Source organism: Eulemur rufifrons, chromosome 27, assembly GCF_041146395.1.
Source record: "Eulemur rufifrons isolate Redbay chromosome 27, OSU_ERuf_1, whole genome shotgun sequence".
Taxonomy (NCBI): Eukaryota; Metazoa; Chordata; class Mammalia; order Primates; family Lemuridae; genus Eulemur; species Eulemur rufifrons.
In genome coordinates this window covers 21,218,463-21,235,804 of record NC_091009.1, presented here as the reverse complement: position 1 = coordinate 21,235,804, position 17,342 = coordinate 21,218,463, and the positions used below count along the sequence as shown (strand labels likewise).

General features: G+C 40.4%; 2 protein-coding genes across 4 annotated transcripts in view; one reads left to right on the top strand and one right to left on the bottom strand.

Annotated features, from left to right (window-relative positions):
- Positions 1 to 7,439, top strand: part of KCTD3 (potassium channel tetramerization domain containing 3) — a 51,735-nt gene extending 44,296 nt beyond the window's left edge. The window contains exons 16-19 of one of the 3 annotated variants that reach the window (XM_069459267.1): positions 1,770 to 1,954; positions 2,036 to 2,174; positions 2,800 to 3,400; positions 7,381 to 7,439. In XM_069459267.1, the coding sequence (XP_069315368.1) occupies positions 1,770 to 1,954; positions 2,036 to 2,174; positions 2,800 to 3,358 (883 nt within the window). In that variant the 3' untranslated portion in view covers positions 3,359 to 3,400; positions 7,381 to 7,439. Of the gene's footprint in view, positions 1 to 1,769; positions 1,955 to 2,035; positions 2,175 to 2,799; positions 4,490 to 7,380 lie in introns of those variants that run through there. The other 2 variants (XM_069459269.1, XM_069459266.1) reach the window with 2 other exon arrangements.
- USH2A (usherin) overlaps positions 7,375 to 17,342 on the bottom strand; it is a 611,994-nt gene continuing 602,026 nt past the window's right edge. Inside the window, exons 67-71 of the mRNA XM_069459264.1 lie at positions 16,676 to 16,852; positions 15,230 to 15,313; positions 11,599 to 11,843; positions 9,449 to 9,679; positions 7,375 to 7,464 (exon numbers count right to left, since the gene is read on the bottom strand). Of these exons, the coding sequence (XP_069315365.1) occupies positions 7,375 to 7,464; positions 9,449 to 9,679; positions 11,599 to 11,843; positions 15,230 to 15,313; positions 16,676 to 16,852 (827 nt within the window). The remainder of the gene's footprint in view (positions 7,465 to 9,448; positions 9,680 to 11,598; positions 11,844 to 15,229; positions 15,314 to 16,675; positions 16,853 to 17,342) is intronic.

Sequence of the window (17,342 nt, the reverse complement as noted above, 5' to 3'; positions counted from 1 at the left end):
GTTCTGGGAGCCACTCTAGCAAATTAATGAAACCCAAGGAGGGGGCTGTTGGAAATCCAGTTCCTAGCCAGATGGCTCAGAAGCATAGGACTTGTGATCGGCATAGGAAGTGGGGTTCAGTTTTGTGGGACTGAGTCCTCAACCTGTGGGGTCTGATGCTATGTCCAGGTAGATACCTGTCAGAATTTAATTGAATTAGAGGACACCCAGCTGGTGTCTGCTGCAGAATCCATTGTTTGCTTGGTGTGTGGAGGGAAAAAAACCCACGTATTTGGCTACAGAAGTCTTTTTTGTTGGGAAGGAGTAAAGGATGTGCCTTTCCAAAATATGCAGGATTGTTATGTTGATTATTTCTAGTTGAAAACATTGGCAAAATTGTGGCTTCAGGAAGAACTAGCTAACCTGTCTCTTCTGCATGCAGCAAGCTGTAAAGATTCTCTGGGAGAGGTGCCTTCCCTGTACCATGGTGAGAAAATAGCCCTTATCACCAGAGACTAGGAATTGGGGGCTGCAGTGGACCTGAATGAATATACTTACCAAAGCATCTTTCACTAGTTTTATACGCCCCCTCATATATCTCCTCGTGACTCCCCTAGCCAGATTTTCTTTGTCCTACCATTTCTTCTCACATTTATTGTTCTTTATCTAAAAGTATGAAAGCATTTTGCTTTGACCACTTCTTCAGACTTCACTGTCTTGTGAAGATCCCAGTGTATATGTAAAACTGTTAAAATTTGTATGCTTTTCTCTTGTTGATCTGCCTGGTATCAGTTTGGTTTCTAGATCCAGCCAAGAGCCGACATAAAACCTAAAAGGGAGTTTGTTGATTGTTGAGTGAAAGTAGAGGGAAAGCTCTTTGGTTTGTTTATTCCTATATATACAGACCTTGAGATTGGAAATGAAACTAAACTAGAGTCACCTGTATCACTATATGTGGGTATGCAGGAATTAACTTTTTCCCCCTTTTGCCCTGCCTATTAGAAAGCTCAGCTAAACTTTATATTCTATTCCTATAATGTTTCTTACTCTTTATATTTCCTCTTCCTCTAATTTTTGACCTTGCATTTGCCTGTACTAACTTTTTTGCAACTTTTTTAAAAAATAAGCTCCCTCAACTCTTTTAAAGTAGGCTGAGATAAATAATTGAGCCAACTACAATTCAGTTAAACCTTGTATGACTTTGGGAAAATCATTTGGTGACCTTGTCCTTTGGTTTTTCTCATTTGTCAATGTTGATAATAATTGTTCTTATTCAGGTTCTTTTATGTTTTATGAAAATCAATGAAATAGCTATAGAAATGCTTTTAAGTTAAGAACATTATTCTAATGAAGGCTACAATGTAGACCATCTCCTTAGAGCGATATATTTTTTCTGATTTCAGAATCTTAAAATTTCATGTAAATTTTAAATTACCTTTTTAAGATCTCTTCTAGCATGGTGTCTGTTTGCTTTGTTATTTTCTTCCTTTTCAGTTCCATATCTTCCTTTTAAAGAATTGCTCATTCCCATCAAGGCTCTTTCTGCTTTTCTTTTAAGGTTGAATTAAGTCATTTGCCTTATTTCAATTATTTAATACATTGTTGTACAAGAGCCTTTTCTCTATACTCGACACAAGGCTTATTTTATCCCATTGATTTGCCTTTATCCCTTTAAATCTATCTTATATATGTATAATATTCAACTGTACCATTGCAACTAAATTCACAAAAATCTGAATTGTAAAATGTTTTTGTTCCCATGGTTTACAACTGTACACTATCTTTTGCAGAATATGTGAGATCCAAGCTGTCGACTGTACTACAATATCCTCGTTCACAGTGAGGGAATGTGAGGGATCCAGCAGGATGGGCTCAAGGCCCAGGCGCTACTTGTTCACAGGCCACACAAATGGCAGCATTCAGATGTGGGATCTGACCACTGCTATGGACATGGTTAACAAAAGTGAAGACAAGGGTAGGTTCCCAAATAGAAAGGCGTTAGTCACAGGGTAAGCTTTTGACATAACTGATTTCAACGAGTGTTTGTTTTCCTAAGATGTAGGTGGTCCAACTGAAGAAGAGCTACTCAAATTACTGGACCAGTGTGATCTGAGCACATCTCGCTGCGCTACTCCTAACATCAGTCCGGCAACTTCTGTGGTTCAGCACAGCCGCCTGCGAGAATCAAATTCTAGGTAGGTTAAGGGGTGGGGTATTACAAGTTGAATTGATGGTTTTTGGGAAAATTGACTGAAATATTAGAATCACACGGTTATTCTAGAAAGGCATGTTTTTAATTTAGGATTTTTTTTTTTTTTTTGATTTTACTAAATCATCTACATGCATATCTGGTTATTTGCATAGAAAAGCAGTTCTTGCCTTTTAACTTTGTGAATTGCTGCCAATTTGGATGCCTACGATGTGATCAGGAAAATCACATTTCACCTTGGTTAATATGTAGAGCTTTAGTTACTGTCCTGCCTCAGGGACAGTATTAATCAAAGTGATCACATTATTTTGTCTAATCTATTTTAGTTGCCATATATTGGTTTCCATATGGGTTTCAAAGATTTTTTTTCTCCAACTTTTTTTAAACTATTCAAAAGCATGACTATGAATATATGTATGGGATTATTTGCATTAGTACTTTTATATACTATATAATAAAGAATACTTGATAAGTATATTTTTAAGAGAGAAATTCAGATATAATATATTATGTCTTATCAGTAGTTTAAGTAATAAGATAAAGGAAAATAATGCTCCCTCAACATCCTAGAGTGAAATCTGAAGTTTAAATTTTTCAAAACCGTATTTCAGCCTTCAGCTTCAGCACCATGAAACCATCCATGAAGCAGCTACTTATGGTTCCATAAGGCCTTACAGAGAGAGTCCTTTGTTAGCAAGAGCAAGAAGGACGGAGAGCTTTCACAGTTACAGGGACTTCCAGACTGTCAATTTGAACAGAAACGTAGAAAGACCTGTGCCTGAAAATGGTAACCTGGGTCCAATACAAGCTGAAGTGAAGGGGGCAACAGGGGAAGGTAACGTATCTGAGAGAAAGTCTCCTGGAACAGAAATGAAAAGTTTGAGAGAATTAGATAGTGGATTGGAAACACATAAAACAGCTGAAGGTTTTTTAGAATCCAAGAAAAGATCATCAGAAGATGAAAATGAAAATAAAGTGGAGTTGAGGAAGAAAGGATTTGAAGGGGGAGGATTCCTTGGCAGAAAGAAAGTTCCCTATCTGGTGTCCTCCCCAAGCACTTCTGATGGAGGAACCGACTCACCAGGTACTGCATCCCCGTCTCCTACGAAGACCACTCCGTCTCCACGGCACAAAAAAAGTGATTCTTCAGGTCAAGAGTACAGTTTGTGAAAACTCACCGAAATGAATGGTTTTATTAAATCTAGATGACAGGTAAGCTTTACTGGATTTCAATATATCCATTTTTACACTAAAACTTTACAAGATACAATTGGACTTCATTTAGTATCTTTTTAACAGAATTACCTGGAAGAAGGAGATGTAATAACAACTATATCTCTTCTGACATTTGGAAATTTTTTTAGTTTTACAAGTACATTTAACAGATCATTTGTAAAGCAGGAGTCCATTTTAATGTTTTAGCTACTTTTTGTTGGTTTCGGAAGTATAGTACCACATGTTAATAGGCTGGTGCCCAGATAGATGAGCATCCCCTTAGAGCAGGGCACCAGCAGACTGCATTCCTAATCCTGACTGTGCCTGAGACTTGTCTTGCAATGTTAAATGAATCGTATAATTCTCTTTGGAACTTAGTCTTCCAACCCTTATTGTGATTGCAGAGTGTTTACCAGATATTTGATGAGGTGCTATGTTTGTGAAAAAATAATCATGTAATTCAGAAACACTAATGATACTGAATACCAGAGTAAGTCTCTTTGAGGATCCTTTTATTTTAATTGTGGGTCATTTTCTAATTCTCATTGTGGGGAGTTCTCAAATCTTAGCAAGCATCGCTAATATGCCAGAAGTGCATATAAACTTTCTTTCAAGTTGGAACAATTGTATGTGAAAAGATGAAATAATAACAAGAGCAATGCTTGAGTACCCAGAAGAGAACATTGTACCTGTTGTTAACCTGCCTTGTTTTAGGAGCCACCATGTTTTTTTTCAGTGTTGCTAATGAAGATAAATTAAATGTGGTCACTTCGTTGTGCTTATGGGAGTGCAGTTCTGAATTTTTGGTTAGAGGTTTTAGCTGCTGTAAAAATGGTAATTTGAATATATTTTGAATTGTAAGAATAAAAGAAAATGTTTTGTACATTTTTTCTTTTAATCAGAATGATTTTCAAGTTTCTACAAATAGGGGAAATGTAAATTTAAAGCATTAAACATTTATTGGTGAATAATGTATTCACATTCCAAGAACTATAATAAATGAGTGAAGTTGAAGTAAACTCGTTTACTATAGTGCCAGTGCTTTCATAAGTTTTCTTGTATTTATCAATTAGATAAAAATGATTAAGAATATGTTTTCAGACATTTTATGCTTAATAATCTAATACATGGGTGGTTGCGAAGTTATCTGGAACATCCTATTTTCTTAAATGGGTTTGCCTCTATCTGTGCAACTAAGAGCTGTTAAGAGTACTTTTTAACAAATAAAATCAAACCTGGTTCACATTTAAATATTAAGCAAAGCATCTATATTAATTTACATGATATTTGTGCATTGGAAATCAACTATTCATTTGCGATATAATTAAGTTCCTTATTACTGATTTAAGGTGCCATAACAGACTCATATTCAGGTTTTCCATTTACTAGAAATTACAGTAGATTATCTATAAACACAGTTCTTAGTAAGCTTATAAAAACAACTATGTACTTATTTAAATTCAGCTGAGAATGTGGCTTGTCCAAGTAGTAAGACATGAGTCAGAGGAGATTTAGAACAGATTTAAAGAGGTTCATGGAGAACTGCTCATGGTTTGCTTCCTGAGGAGGAAGTGGTGAGCCCTTCCTCCTGTGCATAGGACGTTGCTCCTATACATGATTTCTTCCATGTTGCTTTGCTTTACTGGTTCTCAACGTTAAGAGCAACTGGAATCATTATACCCCAGCCCAGCTGAATCAGCATCTCTAGGGGTTGGTCTACATAGTTTGTATAATAGAGTCTTAGCACCCAATACCACTTAAAGTAGCAAAACAAAATCTTAGGATTCTTACCTGAAATAAAAACAGGTAAGGTTAGGAGTGTTGCAGGGGGGCAGTGTTCCTGGTGGAAGCCATGCAGGCCTCTGTCCAGCCTGAACTATGGGATCAAAATATAAATGATTCAGTTAACTGGAGTCACGTAATTAACTAAATGTCGAGTTAGAAAATTAAGTGGATAATAATTTAAAATCCCCTGCAGTTCTCCACTCTTTGTGTTCTGGTAAAGTTTCATCCTGTGCTTTAAAAAATACACATGGATAAAGATAAGTAGTTATTTTTTTCAAAAATGAGGATGAGATCAATCTTCTGAATATACCTGTGACCAGCAAATCACATTGGCAGACCAGTAGACCAAGGATAAGGATACAAGTCTGTGACTTCTTCCATATATACCATACCTTAAGTAGCTCACGTCACGTGAAGCAGACAGACACTCGGCCTTAGTTAAGGCTCATCTGTGCCAGCTTTAAACAACTAATTGACACAGAATCAGCAAATAGAAATTAAAAAAACAAAAAACCAGCTAAGTTAGCCAATCCTATGTTTCCATTTCAGAAAGTCTAAAACATTGGCGAGAAAAAATATACATCTCATCATTTGTACAGCCTCTGCCAACTGTGCACAATTATTTCAGAATTGCGTGCTTATGGCAGTTCTAACAAAGGGGCAGAACTGCTTAATACTGACCTGTGCTTTTGACACTACTGGTTGGCAAGCTTTGTCTAGGAGTTGGTCAGTCTGAGAAGCTTCTCTCACAGATCCGGATAAAGTCTCAATGCCCCAAAGTCTGCCGTATTGTACTGTTCGACCATGGCGTAATTCATGATTTTCCAGCAGAATGAGTAAGGTTATCCTTCATAAGTTTTTGCCCGCACAGCTTTGCAAAAATCCACCTGCCTCTAGAAATAGATCCAAAATAACTTCCTGGAGTCAATAAGACCTTATAGAATGAAGAAAGAAGAGAAGTTTTCTTTATTTTCCATGAAGAGCAAATTTAATATCTTTAATATTATGTTGATAACTTGGAGAAATTTTTTTCTTGTGGTAGGACTCAACACTAATAACTTTAATTCAAATAGAGCAGATGACAGAAACTTTTGAACTGTGGGAATTGGTATTCTTGCATATCATCTGTTCTTACTGATTCTAGGGCTAAAATAAGGAATAGTTCCTCCTAAATGAAGGGATTTGGTACAGAGTAATATATGTGATACATATACATGTTTAATCTTGTGTTAATTTCTAAGCTAGAAGGAGCACAAATAACATTTTTCCTTTTTAAATTTCATGTAGGCTAATTAAATATCGCAAATAGAATGGGAATTTCCATCTGAAATGTGCTAGCTTGAAGATGTCAGTATTCCCTGGTATCCAATGAATTGACAGAATTTTATGAAAAGTATTGATTGGAGTTTCAACACTGTAAAACATGTGAAATACAAACATTGGTTCAAGTGGAGGGGTTTCTACTGAAACACTATTTTCTTTTTGAAATGTATAAATAAGCTGTTTACTCAGATTTTCAGAAGATTCATAGATGCAAGACCAAAGACATATATAAATTATGTGATGTTCTATCAAAAGGTTTGGTGAATATTTAACCTGAAATATTGTAATTAAATAGAATCTTCAGAAAAGCGTGTAGACCCAGTGCAAAGTTTGTGTTTCCCTGATTTACATGCCCTGAAATTGGGATTTCATTTCACAGCTCTGATCATTAGAATAGCTGTTCCTTACAGGATTTGTGTCAACCCTGACAGACACAGTGGATAGACAGAAATAGCAGCAACATCGTCTCAGTAAAATCGCTTAGTTTTTAAACCACTGACTTCTCATTACTTCTAACAACTGGAGACCATCTTGAAACTGCCAACTGACTATTCATGTAGCCAACGGCATCACTGCCAAATAGAGCCAAACGGAAATTACATGTTGCTTTATCCTCCACAAAATGAGCAGAACAAAACAAGTATTTTCATATGAGTATTCCCCCTCATTTCAGACACCCAGAAAAATAACATTTCTTAGATCTCAATTAGGAAGGAACTTTTTCAAAAACAATCCTCCTTTCTTTAAAGGATTATAGAAGAACAAACAAGGGCTTTTCTGTATTTATAATGTGTCAGTGATAACTAAGGAGGAATGGGGAGCGGAGCCTGTGCTCCAGGGTTACCTCTTCCAGGTTTCCATCTTTACAGGTGGGTGTCGGTGAAGGTGGTGTGTTCCTTGGTTACTGAGCTGAAACCCTTGATGGCGTTCATCAGGTCCTCTTCATCCACGTACTGAAAAATAAGCCAGTCGTCACTGGTAACAATAGTTGGTATCAATAGTATTTTCTGTCAATGGACAGTTCTATCAATTTAATGTAAAAAGTACTCAGTGAGTATTAGAGGCTTCACATCCTATGCTCAGCACTGTAAGGTGTGGTTTAAATTTTCCTGATTGAAAGGATCACATCACGTGCACACTACAGACTAATCCAAAAATGTATGTGATGTGAGTTTTATACTGTGCCATATCTGAACCTTGCTAAGCCTCAGTTTACTCATCTTTAAAGTGGAGAGTTAAGATTTAGTTTAAAAAGTGGAAGAGCCAGAATGCAAGCTATTTATGTTCTGTTGCTTCCCATTCGTGCATTAAATAAGGTTAGTAACGTATATGAACAGTAAATTTGCCAAGTATTGGCCCCTTCAAAAAGTTTTATTAAATCTCTTTGCACAGTGCCCATTACTAGTAATGTAAACAGTGAGCAAAAATGACAACATAGTATAATAGTTACAAATGGGAGCTCTATAGTGGGATGATGGTTTTAAGATTCCAATCCCATGAAAAGATTACTAGCTGTGTGTCCTTCGGTAAATCACTAATCCCTGTAGGCCTCAGTACCTTTTATAAAAATGAGGGTGATAATAGTACCCACCTCCTAGAGTTTGTGAAGATGAAGGTGAAATAATTCATCTAAGCCCTCAATGTACTATCTTTCTTTTCTTTTAACTGATTATTTTTTTTTTTTTTTGGACAGGGTCTTGCCCTGTCACCCAGGCTGGAGTGCAGTGGTGTGATCAGATCATAGCTCACTGCAGCCTCGAATCGTGGGTTCAAGGGCTCCTCCCACCTCAGCCTCCCTGTAGCTGGGACAACAGGTGCGCCACCACGCCCAGCTACCCTCAATAACGCCTTATGTTGAACATATTGAAATTGCTGTTTTTGCATTTCCAGAATGATTAATTAGCAATTCCTTTTTTCAACCTAATATAATTAGTCCTGACATTTAAAAACTTTATGTCTGAAATGGAATCATGGAATTAAATAGTTATAATAACATCAAGCAGGCCCATGGTTTTAAAATGCATATTCTATATATTTATGTATTATCATTCTGAACAAGCAAGATGATGACAGAGAACCTGGAGTCAGGGAACTTCCCTTCTTATTTGCCATTAGTCAAGAACCACTTCATGGAAGTCATCAACTTCTCAGTGAAGGATAAGTGAGAACTTGAGAAAGATGAGTGTTTGAAAGAAACAGAGGTGAATAATTCTGGCACAGAGGAGTAGACCAAGGAGCTAAGTCCTTAGCTGGCTATCCGTTTATGATCTAACTAACCCAATGGCATTCCAGCAGGCACCTTTGTTAGCACAACAAAGTCTGATGGTTGGTAAAAATTCTAGGATTTTAGTCGTCTCAGCCACTAGGGGGCTGGCAACAAATGTAGTACAATGATGGGGTTACCTTTCAAAGAGTCAATTATTTGTACCCACTGGACTGAAATTGAGACAGATGAAGCTTATAAGTAGTAACACCCTCATTTGTCATGATTTTCTGCTTTTGGGAAAGGAACCATTTTAACCTGCTGGTAGAAAAGACTTCTCTAGCAATAATCCAGTAGGGAGAAGATGATGCACCTCCTTTTTTTAGTAAAGCAGGTGTTTTAGTTTGTGCCTTGTTTTAGGCCAGTTCCAGTGTTTTCAGTTATCTTCTGCCTTAAGTTAAAGACACCTGTTTGTCTCTTTGCTTATTCATGTATTTATTTTTTTTGAGCCTCTAATGCATGCCAGAAGAACAAGACAATGTTTCTACCCTGCTTATCAAAGGATTAGAGTACACTGGTACACGAGTTGGTTACTACATCATTGGGTAAGAGCTCAGAGGGGACCCTAAGTGCTGTGGGCAGCATTTGATGAAGCACAGGAAGCTTTGTGCCATCTCTTTACCGAGTCCTTTGGGAATGTTTAGCAAAGGCTCTGAATGAGGAAAGCAACTCACCAGTCCGCTATTGTGGCCCAGGATGGTTTCCCAGAGCGAGTCGTCAATCAAGACTTTCTTGTCTTGAATGTCCATGAGCTGGCTGACACTGCGGTGGAGAGAGCCTTGGGAGTAGGTTTGGCTGATGTGGCTTTGACTTGGGATTCGCAGCACAGACACACTCCGGTTGCTCCGAAGACTCCGAATACTCACAGGTGTCCCAGACTGGGGAATCTTGGTATCGGCTAATCCCTGAAAAGGTAGTTGTTGTTGGTAATTCCCATGTAAAGAAAATGGGCTTGAAATCTGATAGAGAACAGCATCTCATGTCTCACACGTTGTCAATGAAGGAAACAACTGTCTCTAGACTCTCCTACCGAATTCAGTGGTTGTGATTACCCAGAACACTGTGGCCCTTGGCTTCTTGATAAGGATGAGATAATAAGCTAATTACTCGTGTGAGATGGCCAGTGTTCTTAGCACCCAGACAGCTCATGCCCTGGCTCTCCGGCTACTGTTCCTGTGGGGCCAGGGCTTGCTGATTCGCAAGGAGGACGGAGGGGGTGTTAACAAGGGCCTCCCTCCTGAGAACATCCCTTCCCCAGAGCAAAGCTGACAATGTTCTCTCAGGGTTGCCCACTAAGCGAGTAGTTTGTATTTCACATTAAAAGTGTAGGGAAATAGACTCCTCCTCCCTTTTCTCATTTTTGTTGCTCTCCTTGTCAAAGGATTCCAACCTCCAAATTAAATCAGGCATCATACTAACATCAGAGAGACAAAGTCACTCCATGAATAAGACCTAGGATGTGTCATAAGATAAAATCCAGCTGCTCTAACCATCTGAGGGTTCTGACTTAGTTCACGGAATCAATGTTCCTGCGTTTCATTGTGCAGTCCACACACCATGCAAAAGATCATGCATTCATGCAGCACACAGAGGTACCTCAAAGTGCATGGTGTAACTTTTTAGGGTGACATTGCTGGACACATCAGATATATCAGCCACAGAGTCAAACTGAGAACAAATGGGAGCATCAGTCTGCTTGGAACATGTTTAAATACATTACAGCACGATCATACCCATACTTTAATGATATACATATATGTGGAGATATGGAATAGGGTTTTGTGATTAAAACCCCATGGTGAGTGGAAGTTGATTGACTACAGTCTAAGGTGAATACCACTGGCATCTGTTTAGTATTAAGGAGAATGAAAGAATCTTCAGACCAGTAAGTAAATTACAGGTAAAACCTGCACTTGAACTTAGCTGGACTATATACTGTGTGACCGTGAAAAATGTTAATGAAATACAAAAGGCTCTCTCATTCCCCAGCACCTCTGCCTATTTCTCTCTGTGCAGCCTAAAATCCTTTTCCCAGTTTGGGTCTGATATTCAATGGACACCTACCTGTTCAGGGGGCAGGTGCTTGCAAGAGGGTTACTGCAGCACTGACACCAGAGCTTGTCGCGTGAGGGGCAGGGGTGTGGGTGCTGCAGGGGTACATCCCATTGACCTACCCGGCTAAAAAGAAAGTCAATCTGGGAAACCAAGTAGGTGAATCCAGCATGTTCCTGGTTCGGATTCCTCCCCTTGACTCTGAGTAAATGAGGAGCCCACGTTCACCACCAATGACTCTTCATTTTGCTTTAGTAATGCAAATTGTACTCTCTTTAATCTGTCTAACCTTCGATAATTTTCTCTCATGGTCGCAATGGGTTATAGCCATATGTTATAACATAACATCCCGACAGGAATCATGGGAGTGTTGCTTGGTTATTAAGTTAACCAAGTGATGAAGACAGTACCTCTCCTCGTGGGGGATTCTGACACAGAGGGGCCTGCCTGTAGGGAAGGAGCATTTATTCCTGAAATGAGTTCTGGCCACTACTGGACATGGGTCACTTACAGAGTAGATATACCGAGCAGGGCTCAAGCACTTCCCTTCTACTTCCTCACTGTGCTCTATGGGCCCCAGCATTGATTTAGCTAATCCCTGGGGCTCAACAGATCTCTCCTGCCTTCTTCACTCTCCCATGCCTTCCCTCCAGCTGTGGCCATCGTGTGCATCCTTTGTCTAAGAACGTGGCCTATGGAAACATCTCCCTCTAAAGGAAAACAAGTACACTAGTCCAGTGACAGGGAAGTCGGGCTGCACCTGTACACATACCGTATGGTTTTCCCCTGGTGGGTAGACACTCAGTGGAGACATCCTCTTCTGAAGAGGCACCAACGGAGGTCTCTCTCTGATAAATGGTTCTTTGTGGATCTTTCTTTGTAGTATCAGGGACAGAAAAATGGCCAGCAAGACCAAGCCCAGGATCGCCATCAACACTATAAACCACAGCTCGTTGTAGAACTCTGGGCTTTTGCTCCCCGATCCCTTCTTTTCTCCAGGAGTTGTTAGCACCAAGCCTGCACAACCCAGGGGGAAAAAAAAGGGAAATGTTATCTCAGAAGGTAAATTTGTGATCTCTGGCTGTGTTATTTGACGGTAAATTAGAGAGAAGTTGAAAGTCTGTCTCATGGTGCTTGTTTGCGCCTGTGTGCAGGCTGGGGGCGATTGTTCAATGTGTTGGCGGGCTTTTAGCCTTCAAGAGACCTTGCTGTCCCTCCTGGTGAGACTGCTCGGGCCGTGGCAAGTCCCTGGAAAGACGGGAGTGGGGAGCAATTTTTAAAAGCAGTTGCCAAAGTAACCTTGAGGGTTGCCGCTTTCACACCTGTGTGCCTTGGGAGCCAAGTCCCTTCTTGAGCGTGGGCTCTTGTGAGGGACAGGGGCCCTTACTGTCATTGCCACAGACTCCCTTACAAACTCACTGTTGCGGAGATCCGAGGTCCCCTCGCTTCACACGACAGCCCCATTCCTGAAAGTTTGTGCAAACTGGATTTTGAGATACCAGATTCCATTTTCCGTCATAATATTAACAGCCTGTGTTTGCTACCACATCACCTTTACATTTCTTATCCCCTGGCTTCTCTCAAACAGCATAAGCTCTGAGAACCATCACTCCTATGCACCGGGAGAGCTTCCTACAGAAAGAAATCTATATGCAATGGGACCGCTTAGCCTTGCTCTCCATTCATGTGTTGAGAGTTCAGTTGATGTGAGTTTCTGTACAAGGTGCCCATCAAAGTAGTTCCCATTTAATAAGCATCTACCCCATGCCAGGCCCTCTGCTTAGGGCTTTACGTAGGTGCAAGTTGGGCGGGATTATGGAGCCTCGTGGATGTGGGGACAGCTGGAATGGGTGGGGGCGGAGGCTGGCAGCAGGGCAAGCTCAGCAGGAGGGAACCTCAGAGATCAGCTCCCACCCAGCGCTTGCTGGGGCCAGTGCAGAAGCCTGTGGACCCAATGCAGCCACCCACCTGCCAGCCAGCATGGAGCTGGGAGCCAGACGGCTGCTCACCTAAAGCAAATGCCTCTCGCCAGAGGCACAAGGACAAACAGACACAGCTACAAATGCCTACTCACTCCCTGGACCCACTTCCCCTTTTCAGCACCTCAAGGACTTCGTGGGCCTGCCTGGTACTTCAGCCTCACATTTTCAGAAGAAGACGTAAGGGGGAAGAGTTCAGAATTGGGGTGAAAATATTTAAGGGAGGAAGAGATGGTGACTAAAAGTTAACTCTGAACTCCACGAGAGGGGGTATACTACTTTGTCAACCCTAACTCTGCTTCTGATCAGCTCTGTGATTGAAAATTTGACTCTCTGGCTTTCACATCCCAGCCTCTAAAATGAAGGGTTGGAGTCAAAGCTCTGATCAAGCTCCAACAGGAGAAATTCCTCTACTTAGGAACTAATGTGTGTTGTGTGATCAAAAACAAACAAACCTTGGCTATACACTGAATGAGCCGTTTCCTCGGTGTGGAGCACAGAGAGGAAATAACTCTTTGGCTGTAACTCCAGACACTGATCTGATGGGCCCAGTGGGCCCCTTGCTTGGGAGCATTCAGGGGAACGGAGGGCAGCCTGCCCGAGGGAAGCCCCAAAAGGGAAATAGCCCTCAGAGCAGTCAGAGGAAAATGAGATCTCTGCCACTTTCCCGCTTGGAGGCTGCCTTCAGGCAAGGGAACGAGAGCATTTTAAAAGTTATATCATAAAAATGAGAACTGACTATGGATGTTAGTTGGGCAGCACATCTTGGAATCTGCCATAACGGTGCACAGTCCTCAGAGCTCTTTCCCTCCGCTCTGCCCAGAGCCCAGCCTCCAGACACGCGATGCAAACCTCAGCCTGTATTCAGGAGCCAACTGGAGGTTTCTCCGCTTTTATGAACAGCTTGAAATCAGGAGGGTGTCTCTTTATCCCATTCCTTTTTTCTTTTCAAAGTACCCTTTCATTTTAAGGGACTCCACCTGTGCACCACGTGGGGGGTTCCCCAGCAGAGGATGGAACTCCCGTGGCTGGGCCTCAGATCCAGAGAAAAACCCAACCCACAGCCAAGATAAGAGCAAATCCCTCTCTGCCTCCAGGAACAACGGACTTCCATCGACCAAGACAACTAGACTAGATTTGCTTCAGAAGGTAGAACAACCTTGGTTTTGTGGTATTACTCCAGGTGTGGTCCTGGGCCCCTGCGTCAGAATCACTGGGTGGGACTTATTTCAAGAGCAGATTCCTGGGCCCCCCTGATTTTGAATCTCTCCCAGGGGCCTGGGAACCTACAGTACACAAGCACACCTAGGTGACTCTTACGCACCCTTAAACTGGAGAACCATTGCTAAAGAGAAAGTCTTGGGCCAGGAGTCAATAGAAAAACCATATTCAAGTTCTCATCTCAGCAACAATCTTGCAGAGCAATCCTGGGTAGATTCCTGCATTCCTCAGACCTCCATTTGTCCACTTGCAGAAATACCGGGGTTTCTAAAAGAATACCAAATGAGGTCTGCTCTATCCCGCTACTGCTGTTAAAAAACATGAGATAAACTATGTGGAAGGAATTGTGTTAGGTGTTGTAGGAAGTTTTATATGGCATCCAGACATGTAAAGTTTGGAAACATAGAATCATATCTTATTATTTTTATAGATTGAAACTATCCTTGATAACAATATGTATGTTTACCTGTGTTTCAGAAATTTGGGACATAATTACTTAAAAAAAACCTATATTTGCATGCAAATTTGATATAGTATTAATTACTGGAATTTAAAATAGGGTATTCGTCCCACAGTTGTTTTAATGGAAAAGATTAGGCATTTCTCTACCCTGCATTTTGAAATTATAAAGTATCACAAATGTTGGATTCAAAGATTATGAATAGAATTCAATTTAAAAGATGTTCCTGAAATATTAAAATTTTATCTCTTTCGTTAAATTACTCAGTATTAATAATCATAATCATTTATGGAGGATACAAGACATTTTCCAAATTTACTATTTTAGCCTCTGCATCCAAAATATTACCCTTATGATCAGTGTGAATTGGCTGAGTAATTTCTCCTATCCTCTGATCTCTCCTTCTTCTGATTTCCTCTATAAATCACTTTTTTGTACATAAAATTATACAACTCTTTATTGACAGGATTTGTCGTTAGGAGAGAGGAGTTTAGTCTGATCTTTCTGGTCTTCTCCGAATTTCCAATTCAATGATTTGGCATTCTAAGAAGATATCCTCACTCCTTGTCTAATGTAAGCTCCATGAGGACTTTTTAAAACATTTCTTACAACACTTAAAATTTCTTCCATATAGTCTATGCTGATATATTAGCACGACTATGTATAAATAAACACATGCATGTTTCTTGAGAAAAATGAGTATGTGCTACACTGAATATAATATGAATGAATTAAATGCTTACCAAATCCAGCAGAGGTATCATATTGGATCAATGGTGTCTTAACACTTCCTTCATCTGTAGTGCAGGTGACCTGGAAAAAGAAGGCTAGACAAAAGGAAGAACTGGTAAATGACTCAGTCCCTCAGCACCTATGAGGAGCGGGCATACTTCTCAAAGAACAATGTATCATAGCATGAAGATGTCTGAAAATAGAATTCCAGAGCAAGCTGTGAGCTTTTACCGAATATGCAAACTGGTTTCTAATTTAAAAATTATCAAGTAAAAAAGCTATAATTAGTGTAATAAGAGCATTTCCGTAAGTAACAGAGCTAAAGAAGATTAGAGCTTATACAGCAAAGGGAAAGAATTATCAGAGGAGTAAAAGATAATATTCAAAGTATTATGTTCTGCATATAGTCTAAACCCTTCCTTCAAAACATACAGGTGTACCTTCCACTAAGTGACCGAGAGTTTCTTACTGAAAGGGAGAACTCAGAAGGTATCTTAGAAATCACGTAGTTTCAATTCCTCTTTCAATTGCCCTGAACCCAAAGGAAGCAACTTTTGCGAGTTCACACAGATGGTCAGCAGCCTGGCCAGGAAGAACAGGCATCTTCCAATCACCAGGCCATCTTCTCATCCCAACAAACTGCCCAGGTGACCACGAACTGTAACCATGAACACATGGAGCATAATCACTGTAAAACTGTTAAGTTTCAAAGACCACAGAAGCAATTCTGGAGCTCATTGTTTACCTCTGCCTTGTAGCCAAAATAAATCATATTTTCAAGTAACCCAAAATACCACTAAGTAACTCATGGTATAAATCCAGATTGCTTAAAATGGCTGAATATCTATGGGTCCTGTGAGCACGCTGATCGCTAGAAGATACTTAGCACCTTGTAAAACTTTTTCTCATTTCAATTTAGAAACAAGACGAAGAGAAAAAGGACTTGCAATTAAACAGGAGAAGGAATTCGGTCTCAGAGGGAAAGGGTTGTTCTTTCAGGGACTAATATGGAGGGAGGTTAAGGAAACCCCTTACTCAGGGTCCTTAAGAGTTGGAGACGGTCATTGCCCGATAGGGCTGTTTGGAGACCGGAGATACATCAAGAAAATCTCGGAAGTCCCTAAAAGTGTATTATTTTTGGCTACTCATTGACTATGTGTAGGTGCTATTTCTCTTGTGACCACAACCTGTCCCCTGGTCTTATTCCTTCATGGGGACACTCATGTCCTGTGGAGGCAGCCTGTCCCCTGCGGCTGCATTATAACTGCAGTGCGTCAAACAGCAAACGGGAAGGAAAGAAAACCTTATTTACTCCGCGCAGTAACTTCTGCACAAGAAGTGGCCACTTAAACCAAGACGTTTTAATGAGCACCTGCTGGTCAGCTTGCAGATTTAATATCTCATAAAGCTGGGAACAGGGCTCCTTTCCCAGTGAGAAACGGGAGTCAGACACTAACTTTTGTCCGCCGTCCTCGGGATGTAGAGGACGGTGTCGAAGCCACTGTACACGCGTTGTCCTGCGTCGGTTAACACGTACTCCTTCAGCGGGCCGTTCAGGAAGAAGGTGCCCGTCCAGTTGACACACACCGTTGACAAATTGCTGTCCACTGAAAACGGGGCTCGGTACTGAGGCACTGTTGAGAGAAAGTTGCATGCTCTAAAAATGGCAACTTCTTTTGGGGGTGCAGGTATGTGCATTTTTTCCTTCAAATATGAGCAAAAGCAAAAAAAAAAAAAAAAAAAAATCCTGACATTACTAGAACCCGTCACTTTTTCCTCGGTGTTACAAAACAACCAATACTGGGGGTGAGAAGAAAACCAACGGGAACCTGTGAGAAATGCTTTCTCAGCAATTTTGCACCTGCTTCCAAAAAAAAAAAAAAAAAATCAATGGAGAGTGGTGTTTTATAAATAAAACTATTAACATACAATGGATCTGCTCACTGACATAACCCTGGAGCTCATATTTTGTTGCATTTTCCCTCTTTTAACAGGTAAAGTATCCTTAACACTATTAACTACAGTAGATGGCCATTTTTCATATCAAATCAATATTTATTGCTACGAAGCCCCAAGGACTAGATGAAGTTAATATATTTTTTTCTCCAAACCAAACTGCTTAGA